Genomic DNA, 14,014 nt, shown 5'->3' with positions numbered 1-14,014 from the left:
AGGGTGGCTTGGGGCGCGGATCCCCTGGTGTGGCTGGGTGTGGTAGAGTTGGGTACCCAGGGATAAGGGTGGGAGTCGCCTGGTATACGTACCTGGTTGAGGGTGGTATGCCAGATGGGGGGAGGCAGGTTGACATGTGCATGGAGGTATGGCATCTGCGGTAGTAGTAAAAGGAACTGTAGGGGGGGAGGAAGGTTTATATAGATATGTTGGTGGATGCTAGTCTGTAGCATTAGGGCAGAAACTTTGTACCTGACAGCTATGTAAGTGTTGGGAGTAATGTGCTACCAACGCTGACTTTGTTTCCACTGGAACTGAACAAAGCGACCTTTGAGTTATCGCACATTCCTGCTTGAGTTGTGAGTGTGCTTCTACCCGCAGACATGGTCTTGACAGTAAGTCAGCGTTGGTAGCACATTGCTCCCAATGCTTACATAGCCTTCAGGTACCATGCAAAAAACTTGGTCCCGAGTTCCTGGGGCCTTTTCGGGTAATACAAGTGATCAACCCTGTTACGGTGCGGCTCTGGCTATCCAAATTCCTGGGTTTGTGGAAGGGTTATCCCATGACGGAAGCCTTGTGTGTGAATGAGATGGATGTCCATGCATCCTGCCTGGTCCGAGCGTTCCATCGCAAGCATCTGAGGAAGCCAGGTGGGGGACGGTCAGGGCCTTCCAGTCAGGTGGACAGTCATTTATGTGTAACGTCTTGTCTTCCAGGTGGAGCCCTGGTAGGGGGAACCACCTGTCGAGCCCCGTGGGCCCGACTCTTCATGGAGGAAACGGCCTCCCATACTGTACCCTGCGCCTTGTTCCTACTGTCACCGTCCTACTTCTGGGCAGCCGGGTCATTCACCCATTCCCTCCGCTGTTGCCGGCCTTCTCGGTCATCCATCTCCATCGGCAGGCCTCCAGAAACGTCCGTGGCTTTTGGCAGCCACGCCTGCACAAACGAAGCAGCTGGCCGAGCCTGTCGAGTGCCAGCTGATGCCTGCATTCTCGGCTGGCTACCAGCTGTCTTCAGGACTACTGACAGGCACGGCTGAAGGAACAGAACCTCCTGCCAAGCCTGCCAGCCACTGGATGACAGCTAGGTCCTCAGCCACCTGCCGGCTGCTGTCCAGGACCCAATCAGATGTGGCTAGGCAACTGGACCCTCCAGCCAGGTCTGCCACTGGATGGCTGTTTCAAGGCGTGGGGCCGGATGTCCTGGGGATTGCGGAGGGTGGCTTGGGGCGCGGATCCCCTGGTGTGGCTGGGTGTGGTAGAGTTGGGTACCCGGGGATAAGGGTGGGAGTCGCCTGGTATACGTACCTGGTTGAGGGTGGTATGCCAGATGGGGGGAGGCAGGTTGACATGTGCATGGAGGTATGGCATCTGCGGTAGCAGTAAAAGGAACTGTAGGGGGGGGGAGGAAGGTTTATATAGATATGTTGGTGGATGCTAGTCTGTAGCATTAGGGCAGAAACTTTGTACCTGACAGCTATGTAAGTGTTGGGAGTAATGTGCTACCAACACTGACTTTGTTTCCACTTGAACTGAACAAAGCGACCTTTGAGTTATCACACATTCCTACTTGAGTTGTGAGTGTGCTTCTACCTGCAGACATGGTCTTGACAGTAAGTCAGCGTTGGTAGCACATTGCTCCCAATGCTTACATAGCCTTCAGGTACCATGCAAAAAACTTGGTCCCGAGTTCCTGGGGCCTTTTTGGGTAATACAAGTGATCAACCCTGTTACGGTGCGGCTCTGCCTATCCAAATTCCTGGGTTTGTGGAAGGGTTATCCCATGACGGAAGCCTCGTGTGTGAATGAGATGGATGTCCATGCATCCTGCCTGGTCCGAGCATTCCATCGCAAGCATCCGAGGAAGCCAGGTGGGGGACGGTCAGGGCCTTCCAGTCAGGTGGACAGTCATTTATGTGTAACGTCTTGTCTTCCAGGTGGAGCCCTGGTAGGGGGAACCACCTGTCGAGCCCCGTGGGTCCGACTCTCCATGGGGGAAACGGCCTCCCATACTGTACCCTGCGCCTTGTTCCTACTGTCACCGTCTTACTGCTGGGCAGCCGGGTCATTCACCTGTTCCCTCCGCTGTTGCAGGCCTTCCCAGTCGTCCATCTCCATCAGCAGGCCTCCAGAAACTTCCGGGGCTTTCAGCAGCCACGCCTGTGCAAACGAAGCAGCCGGCTGAGCCTGCCAAGTGCCGGCTGAACCCTGCGTCCTCAGCCGCCTGCCAGCTGTCTTCAGGACTACTGACTGGTGCAGCTGAAGGAACAGAGCCTCCTGCTGAGCCTGCCAGCTGCCGGATGACAACTGAGGCCTCAGCCACCTGCCAGCTGCTCTCCAGGACCCAGGAAGATGCAGCTGGGCAACTGGACCCTCCAGCTGGGTCTGCCACTGGATGGCTGTTTCAAGGGATGGGGCTGGATGTCCTGGGGATTGCGGAGGGTGGTTTGGGGTGCAGATCCCCTGGTGTGGCTGGGTGCAGTAGGGTTGGGCACCTGGGGATAAGGGTGGGAGTCGCCTGGTGTACATACCTGGTTGAGGGTGGTATGCCGCATTGGGGGGGAGGCAGGTTGAAATGCACATGGAGGTATGGTGTTTGGGTAGCAGTAAAAGGAACTGTAGGGGGGGAGGAGGGTTTATATAGATATGTTGGCAGATGTTAGTCTGTAGCGTGAGGGCAGAGCCTTCGTACCTGACGGCTGTGTATGTGTTGGGAGCGATGTGCTACCAAAACTGACTTTGTTTCCACTGGAGCTGAATAAAGTGACCTTTCATTTGTCACACGTTCCTGCTGGAGTTGTGAGTGTGCTTCTACCCATGGATGTGGTCTTGAAATAGAGCTTAAGTTTGGAAGTAGTTATGTATAACATTTGAATATTAAAGAACCAGTGTCATTCAGGATACATTTAGCCATTTATTCAAAACCCATGTGAAGGTTTGAAGGTTTTAAAACATCTCTTGCACTGCTTCTCTGTCCATGACTGGACGGGGACCTTTGACAGGGACATAGGGGGCATTTGGTATAAGGGATTGCTGACCTATGCTAGATGATTGCTGTCATGTATTATAAATGCTAGATAAATACATTAAGTTATAAGAACAAAAGCAAGCTTTCAAAAATGATTTGCATTTGAAGGTGGACTCTATATCACTTTTATTCTTATTTTTCAGAGAGAGAGAGTGAGAGAAAGAGAGAGAGAGATTTTCCATTTAAAGCAAATCAATAAACAGTTACATCTAAACATTTTGCGGAACATACTTCATTCCCATTAATAACTAAAGTAAGAATACTCAGGTAAAATCATAAAAGTGCAAAACTTTGAGACTGAAATTTAAATTAAACATTATTTTAATTTTTTATTCCATTTCTGTGACTATACATTCCAAATAACCTCAGAGCAAACATTTTTGAAAGAGCAACTTTGATGTCCTTGTTTCGCATGCTGTAGATTAATGGGTTTAACATGGGTGGAATAATGGAATAGGATATGGTAAGAGTGAAATCAAAGTGTGATGGTTTGTCGGGTCGAGGAATCAGGTAACCAAATGAGGAGGCAACCAAAAATATGGAGAAAACTGTGAAGTGGGGAAAACAAGTAGAGAAGGCCTTTTTCCTTCCCTGAACAGAAGGGATTCTTGAAACAACAGAGAAGATCTGTGCATAAGTAACAGTGACAAAAATAAAGCAACCAAATACTACTATCACCAAAAATATTACATATCCAATTTCAATTACATATGTATCTGAACAGGCAAATTTAAGTAACTGTGGGATTTCACAATAGAACTGATTGACTATATTAGAGCAGAAATGATTAGTGAAAGTGCCAATAGTGTTCAATATAGCATTAATGAAGCTGACAAGCCATGCACTGCCAACCATTTTTATACAGAACGTTTTGTTCATTATTATTTCATACTGCAAAGGATTGCAAATGGCAACAAACCGATCATATGCCATGACAGTAAGGATGGCAATATCACAACCCATAAAGAAGACAAACAAGAGGACTTGAGCAACACATCCTGAATAGGAAATATCCCTGATATTCATTACTAAATTAAAAACAGCTTTGGGGATGATGACTGAAACAGAACCAACATCTTGCAGAGCTAAGTTCATCAGGAAAAAATACATGGGAGTATGAAGATGGGAGTCCAAAGCAACCACAGAGATGATCAAAAAATTTCCTGTTATTGTCATTAAATACAAGAGAAGGAAGAAAGTTGAATACATCATCTTAATTTCCCATATCTTTGAGAATTCCAAGAGAAGAAACACACTTGTGTCATTATCCATTTTCTGGCCACATTTATGACAGTCCTGGAAGTGAAGTGGAAGCTATTAAAATATTTCTAATTCATTTCAAATTGTCCTTAAAAGCTATCCAAGGTTTTAAATACAACCTTACATTCCTGCCATGATTTGTATATAAAATGAAACATACAAAAGTTCAAATCAAAGCAAGAAGAACTTTCAACATGAAAATAAATTAAGTCTGGAAGCAGAGGAGACATTTCACATCACAGTGGCAGAGGTGTTTATCTTAAGGTCCGCTAAACGTGATGGACTGTGTAGAGCATACAGTATATCCTCCATGGTTTTTCCTGCTTTTATTTATAAGGCAAATAAACTCTTCCCGAGAGTGCAAGAGTTTCTTAGCAAAGAAGGAAACAAAAAGAAAAAGGAGGCTCCAAATAAAATAAAGAAGGGAAATGAAAGGTTCAGTCAGGCAGCTACTTAGATCTTGGAGACAGAATGGAGATTCTGAGGATCACCTTCAAATATAAAATTCCTAGATTTATTTAAAAGAATCATCTATATTTCTTACATTTTATCTGATTTAATATATTGTTGCATTGATCAAGGATAAATCAAATAAAAACATCCCAGTTAAATCAATTTTATTCATTTTGAATTGATTCAGATATTTAAACAATATGGATATCCAGAAATTAATTTGACCATCAATTCTATTTGACTACTTAAAATATCAGCTCAATTTGAGAAGCAACTTTTGTTTGATTTAATTGCATTATTAAAGAAAAGGCTATGAAATGTGGAACTTACCTTCTGTTAACAGAAAATAGAGTTGGAAGGGACCTTGTAGTCCAATCCCTGCTCAAGCAAGACACTCTATACCATTTCAGACAAATGGCTGTCCAATATCTCCTTAAAAATCTTAATTTAATTTAACTCAGACTTACTAAATTCAAGTTGTAAAAGGTAAGGAGATATTGAATTTGAAAATAAGCCTATGGAAGGGCAAGGAAAACAAATTAGTAGAACATTATGGCAAAAGCAAACAATAATGATCATTTTCTTATTCCATAGGTCAGCTTGTAACACGGAGGTCTCATTCTACATAAAAACAGTTTTTGTGATTCAGTATAAAAAAAGAATTGTTTGGGGGAGGAAGGCTGGTTGCCTCCTTCGTAACTCTCAGGAAAGCAGAAAGAAAACCTATGAAGGACATCTGAAGAAAAAGATGGAAAATGAAACTTTAGAATAGGAGTATGAGAATAGTAGACAAGCAAAATCTAGAAGATATTTGCTTATTGTCTTCATTCACATTCTTCTGATGAGATTCAATATTCATTTTTTCTTTCTTCCTCATTTAGAAGGTGGCATTGTATACAATGCTTTTCATTCTCATTACAGGGTTTAAATGGTTTTCTGAATTGCAGGAAAGATTAACTGATCTTCTTTGACACCACAGAGATTTATTTAGCTCCCAAACACCCTGCACATATCCTCAGAAAACACTCCAGAGATTTTTATTATTAGTATTCTGCACATATCCTCAGAAAACACTCCAGAGATTTTTTATTATTAGTATTCATCTGTTTGCTTTGATTTTTCTAATAAACACAGTATGCTAATAATTTAGAATGAACATACACATTTCAGAATGTGTGTAGAATTTAGGAAATCAATGCACCTTTCTGAAATGGATATATTATATTCAATGGTGTAGTCTTGAAGAAGAGTTGAGTTGGAGACTTTACTACACATGCTTTTCAATGTTTAATAAGAAATATGATGTAATTCTAAATGAAAATTCTGTAAAGGTCTCCATATTTTTGGAACAACCAATCTTATAACATGACCATTTGTACTGTAAGAAACAGCTTACCAGTTTAATTTTCAAGTCAGGAAGTTATAAATAGAATCAGAGGTGAGGTTTATTCCGAGAATCCTTGACACAGAGGATGAGCTCTTGTTAGACAGCCATCTTAAGCCCTCCTTCTCAAAACCCTTATACAGGAAAGCCTTGCCTTTGTTTTCGAAAGTTTGCAATGGGGTCCCCTCTAGTAATTCAAATAAAATAAGAGGAGGAAGGAATATTAGATATGGTCACTGCATTGGGTTACTTATAGGTGAAACTCGAAAAATTAGAATATCGTGCAAAAGTTCATTTATTTCAGGAATGCAACTTAAAAGGGGAAACTAATATATGAGATAGACTCATTACATGCAAGGGAAGATAGTTCAAGCTGTGATTTGTCATAATTGTGATGATTATGGCATGCAGCTCATGAAAACCCCAAATCCACAATCTCAGAAAATTAGAATATTACATGCAATCAATAAAACAAGGAGTGTACATTGAACAATATCGGACCTCTGAAAAGTATAAGCATGCATATGTACTTAGTACTTGGTTTGGGCCCCTTTTGCAGCAATTACTGCTTCAGTGCGGCGTGGCATGGAAGCTATCAGCCTGTGGCACTGCTGAGGTGTTATGGAAGACCAGGATGCTTCAATAGCGGCCTTCAGCTCTTCTGCATTGTTTGGTCTCATGTCTCTCATCTTTCTCTTGGCAATGCCCCATAGATTCTCTATCGGGTTCAGGTCAGGCGAATTTGCTGGCCAATCAAGCACAGTAATCCCACGGTCATTGAACCAGGTTTTGGTGCTTTTGACAGTTTGGGCAGGTGCCAAGTCCTGCTGGAAAATGAAGTCAGCATCCCCATAAAGCTCATCTGCAGAAGGAAGCATGAAGTGCTCCAAAATCTCCTGGTAGATGGCTGCATTGACCCTGGACTTAATGAAGCCCAGTGGACCAACACCAGCAGATGACATGGCTCTCCAAATCAACACAGACTGTGGAAACTTCACACTGGACTTCAAGCATCTTGCAGTGTGTGCCTCTCCATTCTTCATCCAGACTCTGGGTCCTTGGTTTCTTACTATTAATTGTGTTAATTCCCCCTACCCAGATTCCCAGGGCCGGGAACCAATTGAGGCCTACTAGGCTGGTTCTCTGGTCCTCGGTGACTAAGAGGTCTAAAAATCCACTAAACCCTTTATAGTTTACTTTAATAGTGGCCTCGCCTTTTAGTTCTATGGGGTTTTTTTGAAAATCGGCTAGCTGTAGTTTAGTGGGTTTTAGGGGAATTCTACGGCCGCTTTTATTCTCGATGTACCTGAGGGTGTCACTGGAAATTATAGATACTGAGGCCCCCAAGTCCACTTCCATCTTGCAGGGAATGCCCTGCAGTTGGACTCCAATTTTTAATTTAGGCCTCAGAATGTGATTAATTCTAGGGGTGTGATTAACTCTAGGGGTTCCCACGTGGTTGACCCCCACCCCCGCCCCAGGGTTGGAAGTGCGTGCCTTAGGTCTGGGGGTCTCTCCGCCACTCCCTTTGGGGGTTACCTCACCTGAGGCCCATGCGTCGAGCTCGTGGAGACGGTTGTCGCATGGTCGGCTTCGGCAAATGGCCTGGATGTGGCCCGTTTTTCCACACCCCCGGCATTTCGCGGTTCGGAACCTGCAAGTTGCTCAGAGGTGATTTCCGCCGCAGCTGCCGCACCTCGCTTCGGGGTCACGAGGCCTGGTTTGGTTGTCCCTCTGGGGTTGTTGTGGTGCTGGAGGCTGCGGTCTTCTACGTTGGTCGGGTCCGTCGGCGAGTGAGGGTCTTGCCGCCATCTTCCCGAACCTTCAGGCGATTTCTGCAACGTTGGCTTCCCACTGGTAGTCCACCTCCCCACCGTCCACATGGCTCTCGAGGTTGATTTCAGCCGAGGCAGCCATGCTGTTGTAGGGGGTGTCGCGTCTGCCTGTAGACTCGTACGTGAGTAGCTCGTCTAAGACTTCTTGCAGTGTACCCGTGGGCTTTGCGATTATCCGGTTTTGTAAGTGTTCATCTCGCAGCCCCAAAACTACTCGATTCGAATCTTGAGTTTATCGTATTTGCAACGCAGGGCCGCTTCTCTGACAGCTGCCACAAACTGCGTGATTGACTCTCCTGGCTGCTGGTTCCGTTTTTCAAATATCCTTCGCCAAAACAGTTCGGACCTCTTAGGAGTAAAATGGACCTTTAGCTTGGCCAACAGGTCAGCGTACGACACGCTGGAGACCGGCAAGGGCTGGCACAGGCTGACGGCAACCCGGTAAACCGGCGTGCCACTAATGGTGAGCAGAGCCGCCGCTTTCTTTCGGTCCTCCGTTATTCCATTGACCAGCATGAACCCCTCGACTTGGCCGACGTACTCCTCCCAGTCTTCGGGGTAGTTTGGGTCGAACTCCTTCAGGGAACCGACTTGCGCCATTCTGTGAGTTCAACGCAGCAGTGGTTCGGTTGACTGCGATTCAAATTTCCCACTATTCCGCTCAGCTGGCTTCCGGGGATCCTTCGCTGTTCCGCCGTCGATCCCACCTTCGTCGCCACTGTTAAGTCCGGAATGACGAGCGTAGACAGCGAGGTTGAACAAGAGAACATTTATTGAATGCACATGGGTCAACTGCCTAGCAGCCGTTGAGCCCTATCTTATATACTAAGGTGCCTTTAAACATAACCAATCCCCGGCCCAGAATCTCCCGCCGTGAATGTAACAACCAATAACTGCACCAGGTTTTCCCGCCTTGGGAAACCACTCCCATTAACTATGGACACAACAACATGGCTCCCCAAATCAACACAGACTGTGGAAACTTCACACTGGACTCCAAGCATCTTGCAGTGTGTGCCTCTCCATTCTTCCTCCAGACAAATGAGATGCAAAAGTTGCTCTCATCAGAAAAGAGGACTTTGGACCACTGAGCAACAGACCAGGTCTGTTTTTTCTTTAGTCCAGGTAACACGCTTCTGACGTTGTTTTTTGTTCAGGAGCGGCTTGACAAGAGGAATATGACATTTGAAACCCATGTCCAGGATCCGTCTGTTTGTGGTGGCTCTTGATACACTGACTCCAGCCTCAGTCCACTCCTTGTGAAAGTCCCCAACACGTTTGAATGGCCTTTTCCTGACCATCCTCTCCAGGCTGTGGTTATCCCTGCTGCTTGTGCACCTTTTTCTTCCACACTTTTCCCTTCCACATAACTTTCTATTAATGTGCCTTGATACAGCACTTTGGGAACATCCAACTTCTTTTGCAATTACCTTTTGAGGCTTTCCCTCCTTATGGAGGCTGTCAATGATGGTTTTCTGCACAACTGTCAGGTCAGCAGTCTCCCCCATGATTGTGATTCCTACTGAGAGACCATTTAAAGGCTCAGGAACCCTTTGCAGGTGTTATTAGCTGATTAGAGTGGGAAACTTAGATTAGATTAGATTAGATTAGATTAGATTAGATCAGATTAGATTAGATTAGATTTATTGAATTTATATGCCGCTCTTCTCCCTAAGGACTCAGGGTGGCTCACAACAAAAAAAAATTAAGAAACATAGAATACAAAATTGAAAAAAATAATTAAACAATAAATGTAATAGATACATGACAATTTAATTCAATGAAAGCCAAAGTTAAAAAAAACATAGTCATTCGAGACCCGCTTGTTGGAATAACCAAGTCTTCAGATCAAGGTGGAAAGACCGAAGGTCAGGGGCCATCTGCAGCTCCAGAGGCAGTTTATTGCAGAGGGTTGGTGTGCCCACAGAGAAGGCACTCCCCCTGGGGGTCACCAGATGGCATTGCCTGGCCGACAGAACCCTGAGCAGGCCAACTCTGTGGGAGCGAACCGGGCAATGGGAGATTGATAATGGCAGCAGGTGGTCTCGCAAGTACCCCTGGTCTAAGCCATATAGGGCTTTAAAGGTTATTACCAGCACCTTGAATTGCACCGGAGGGTAACTGGAAGCCAATGCAGCTCACAGAGGACTGGTGTAACATGGGAGTATCGAGATACTCCCATAAGCAACCTCGTGGCCGCATTTTGCATCAGCTGAAGCTCTGGGTGCACTTCAAGGGCAGCCCCATGCATGTAAAGAGCATTGCAGTAATCCAGGAGAGAAGTGACGAGGGCATGGGTAACCATGCATAGTGCATCTTGGTCCAGAAAGGGGTGCAACTGGCACACTAGGCAAACCTAAAGGCACCCCTGGTCACGGCCATTAGATGATCTTCCAAATTAAGCTGTGAATCCAGGAGGACACCCAAGTTGCAGGCCCTTTCTGAGGGGGGCAGTGCCTCCCCCCATCAAATGAGATGGAACTTCTTGAACCATACGAGATGCCAGTATCAACAGCCACTCAGTCTTGGAGGGGTTAAGCCTGAACCTTTTGTTTCCCATCAAGTCAAGGGCATCACTGGGTTGGCTAGGGGTGGAGATGAACAGCTGGGTATCATCTGCATATTGGCGATGCCTCACCGCAAAGCCATGGGTGATCTGACCCAGTAGCTTCATATAGATGTTAAATAGGAGGGGGAGAGAACTGACCCCTGAAGCACCCTACAAGAGAGGGGCCTCGGGGCAGATCTCTGTCCCCCTGCCTATACAAACTGCAAACGGCCCGAGAGGTTGGAGGAGAACCACCGTAAAACAGTGCCTCCCACTCCCAACCCCTCGAGCCATCGCAGCAAGATACCATGGTCGATGGTATCAAAAGCCGCTGAGAGGTCAAGTAGGACCAGGACAGAGGAACAGCCCCTGTCCCCAGCCCACCAGAGATCATCAACCAGTGCAACCAATTCCGTTTCCATGCTGTAGCCGGGCCTGACACTGGACTGGTACGAGTCCAGATAGTCCGCTTCATCCAGGAATTGCAGGAACTGAGGCGCTACAACACTCTCAACAACCTTTGCTATAAAGCGGAGGTTGGAGACAGGATGATAGTTATTCAATGAGGCTGGGTCCAGAGGAGGCTTCTTGAGGAGGGGCCTCACCACCGCCTCTTTGAAGGCGGAAGGGAAGACACCCTCTATCAATGAAGTGTTGACAACTACCTGGAGCCAGCCCCCTGTCACCTCCCCGGTGGCTGAAACCAGCCAGGAGGGACATGGGTCCAGTAAACAGGTTGTAGCACTCAGTTTATGCATAATACTGTCCACATCATCCAGAGTCAAAGGGTCAAATTCATGCCAAATGACATGACCAAGACCTGCCCTCTCCACTCCACTGGACTCCGCCCAGTCAGAGTCCAAGCCAGTCCGGATCTGAGCGATTTTGTCCTGCAGATACTGTACAAATTCCTCAGCCCTACCCTGCAAGGGGTCATCCCTCGGTCCTTGGTTAAGCAGTGAGTGGGTCACTCTAAACAGGGCGGCTGGGCAGTTATCTGTGGATGCAATGAAAGCGGAAAAGTAAACACACTTTGCTGCTTCCATCGCCACTAGGTAAGACTTAAGATAAGTTCTTAGCAATATTTCATTATTTGTATACTAGTAGAATTTGTGTCCACACTGTAACTGAGTGAAAGGGTGCATCAGAGGACATTAAAAAATAATAAAAAACTAAAACTAGGCTAATTTACACGATCTGTCCAAAATCCATGACCCATGACCCTTAAGAGAATGAAATTTGTGGCTGCTTCAGTGCTACTGCTACTGGCTTCTGAAGGGCTGTGCCTGTGGCCATGTGATCTTCATTTTCAGTGATCTCTGACAATTTCCCAACCACTATCAATCTCTCTCTCTCCCTTCCCACTGTAGGCATTTATCTATCAGTTAGAAAGAAAAAAGGAAGGGAGGGAGGGAGGGAGGGAGGGAGGGAGGGAAGGAAGGAAGGAAGATTTCTGATGCTTCCTGCCAACTTCCCACAAGGAAACTCAGTGGGGAAGTGCCAATAGGGAAATAAGCAATAGAAATGGATTAAAAACTCAGATGTGCAGGAATTGGAGACGGAATGTTGGTTTAATTAAAGACTCTATGCAGCGTTTCCTCCCTCACCTGGTCTGTTGACTGTTAACAGATGTAAGCTTTCTTTGAAGGACGATTAAATTTTTGAAGATGAAATGTTTGTAAGTCTTTATTGAAGTAATCTGATTTTATTAATGTGAACACAAACTAAATTTGTTAATAACATGAGATTATAATTAAATTAAAATACACTCTTCTGTTCATATATGTACCTATTCAAATTGCATACATAATGCTGTCTAATGTTATCTAACAATAATATTAGTAATGTTAAAATCATACTTCAGAAAATACATACAAAACCAGATATTTTCATTAATTGTCTTTATTACATAATAAAATAATTTTAAATAGGCTTGCGAGGATTGACTAGTAATTTCTTCCAGATATTTTTTGGACTTCAGTTTTAGTTTCAAAGAGGAATACATTCCGACTTGCCAGGGATTTTGCTCTCAGCTTTGAAGTTCTTCTAGTGCAGGGGTCAGTAACCTGAAACAGTGAAAGAGCCACTCGGAACCGGTTCCATCACAAAAGGAAAAACTGGGATCCGCAAAAAATGTGTGCGCATGCGCATACATGCGCGCATGCGCAGAACAGGGTTTGACTGAAGAGTGGAGCTAAGGCGAGATATGCACCTACCCTGCATATTTGAATTGATTGAACTTTTTTAGTTCCACTTTTTTTTTGGGGGGGATTGCACATGGCAGAGGACTGGGAGCCGCAGGAGACGGCTGAAAGAGCCGCATGCGGCTCCGCAGCCGCGGGTTGCAGACCTATGATCTAGTGAATGCCTGTTAATGCCTTAAAGGGGAATTTGGCTTACATGTATCAGCAGTATTCTCTGTTACACATAAGCAATGAATGTGGGTCAATGTTAATAAGGTAGTCTGTGAGGCAGTGGAAGATAGAGCTTAAGTTTGGAAGTAGATATGTACAACATTTGAATATTGAAGAACCAGTGTCATTCAGGATACATTTAGCCATTTTTATTATTATTATTATTATTATTATTATTATTATTATTATTATTATTATTATTATTATTATTATTATTATTAAGTTGGAAGGGATATTGGAGGTCATCTAGTCCAACCCCCTGCTCAGGCCAGAAACCTTATACCATTTCAGGCAAATGGCTGTCCAGTCTCTTCTTAAAAACTTCCAGTGTTGGAGCATTCACCACTTCTGGAGGCAGGTTGTTCCACTGGTTAATTGTTCTAACTGTCAGGAAGTTTCTCCTTAGTTATAGGTTGCTTCTCTCCTTGACTAGTTTCCATCCGTTGCTTCTTGTCCTGCTTTCAGGTGCTTTGGAGAATAGCTTGACTCCCTCTTCTTTGTGGTAGCCCCTGAGATATTGGAACACTGCTATCATGTCACCCCTCACCCTTCTCTTCATTAAACTACACATACCCAATTCCAGCAACCGTTCCCTATATGTTTTAGCCTCCAGCCCCCTAATCATCTTGGTTGCTCTTCTCTGTACCCATTCTAGAGTCTCGACATCTTTTTTACATCGTGGTGACCAAAACTGGATGCAGTATTCCAGGTGTGGCCTTACCAAAGCATTGTAAAATGGTATTAGTACTTCACTTGATCTTGATTCTATCCCTCTGTTAATGCAGCCTAGCACTGTGTTGGCTTTTTTGGCAGCTGCAGCACACTGCTGGCTCATATTGAAGTGATTGTCTACTAAGACTCCGTTACTACTATTGAGCAAGGTACCACTTATACTATACCTATGCATTTGATTTTTCCTGCCTAAATGTAGAACCTTACTTTTTTCACCATTGAATTTCATTTTGTTAGATAGTGCCCAGTGTTTGAGTCTGTCCAGATCCTTCTGTATCTTAAGCCTATCTTCTGGAGTATTGACTATTCCTGCCAGCTTGGTGTCTTCTGCAAATTTGATGAGTTCCCCATCTAT

General features: G+C 45.0%; 1 protein-coding gene across 1 annotated transcript; it reads right to left on the bottom strand.

Annotated features, from left to right (window-relative positions):
- Positions 1 to 3,354: 3,354 nt before the first annotated feature.
- Positions 3,355 to 4,305, bottom strand: LOC308678745 (olfactory receptor 14I1-like; the record flags this gene model as incomplete). The annotated part of the gene is made up of 1 exon (XM_081345977.1): positions 3,355 to 4,305. The coding sequence occupies one exon, from the start codon at positions 4,303 to 4,305 to the stop codon at positions 3,355 to 3,357; it is 951 nt and encodes a 316-aa protein (XP_081202103.1).
- Positions 4,306 to 14,014: the final 9,709 nt, after the last annotated feature.

Source organism: Vipera berus (genome assembly GCF_964194415.1).
Source record: "Vipera berus genome assembly, chromosome: Z".
Taxonomy (NCBI): Eukaryota; Metazoa; Chordata; class Lepidosauria; order Squamata; family Viperidae; genus Vipera; species Vipera berus.
This window is presented reverse-complemented; position numbering and strand designations above follow the sequence as displayed.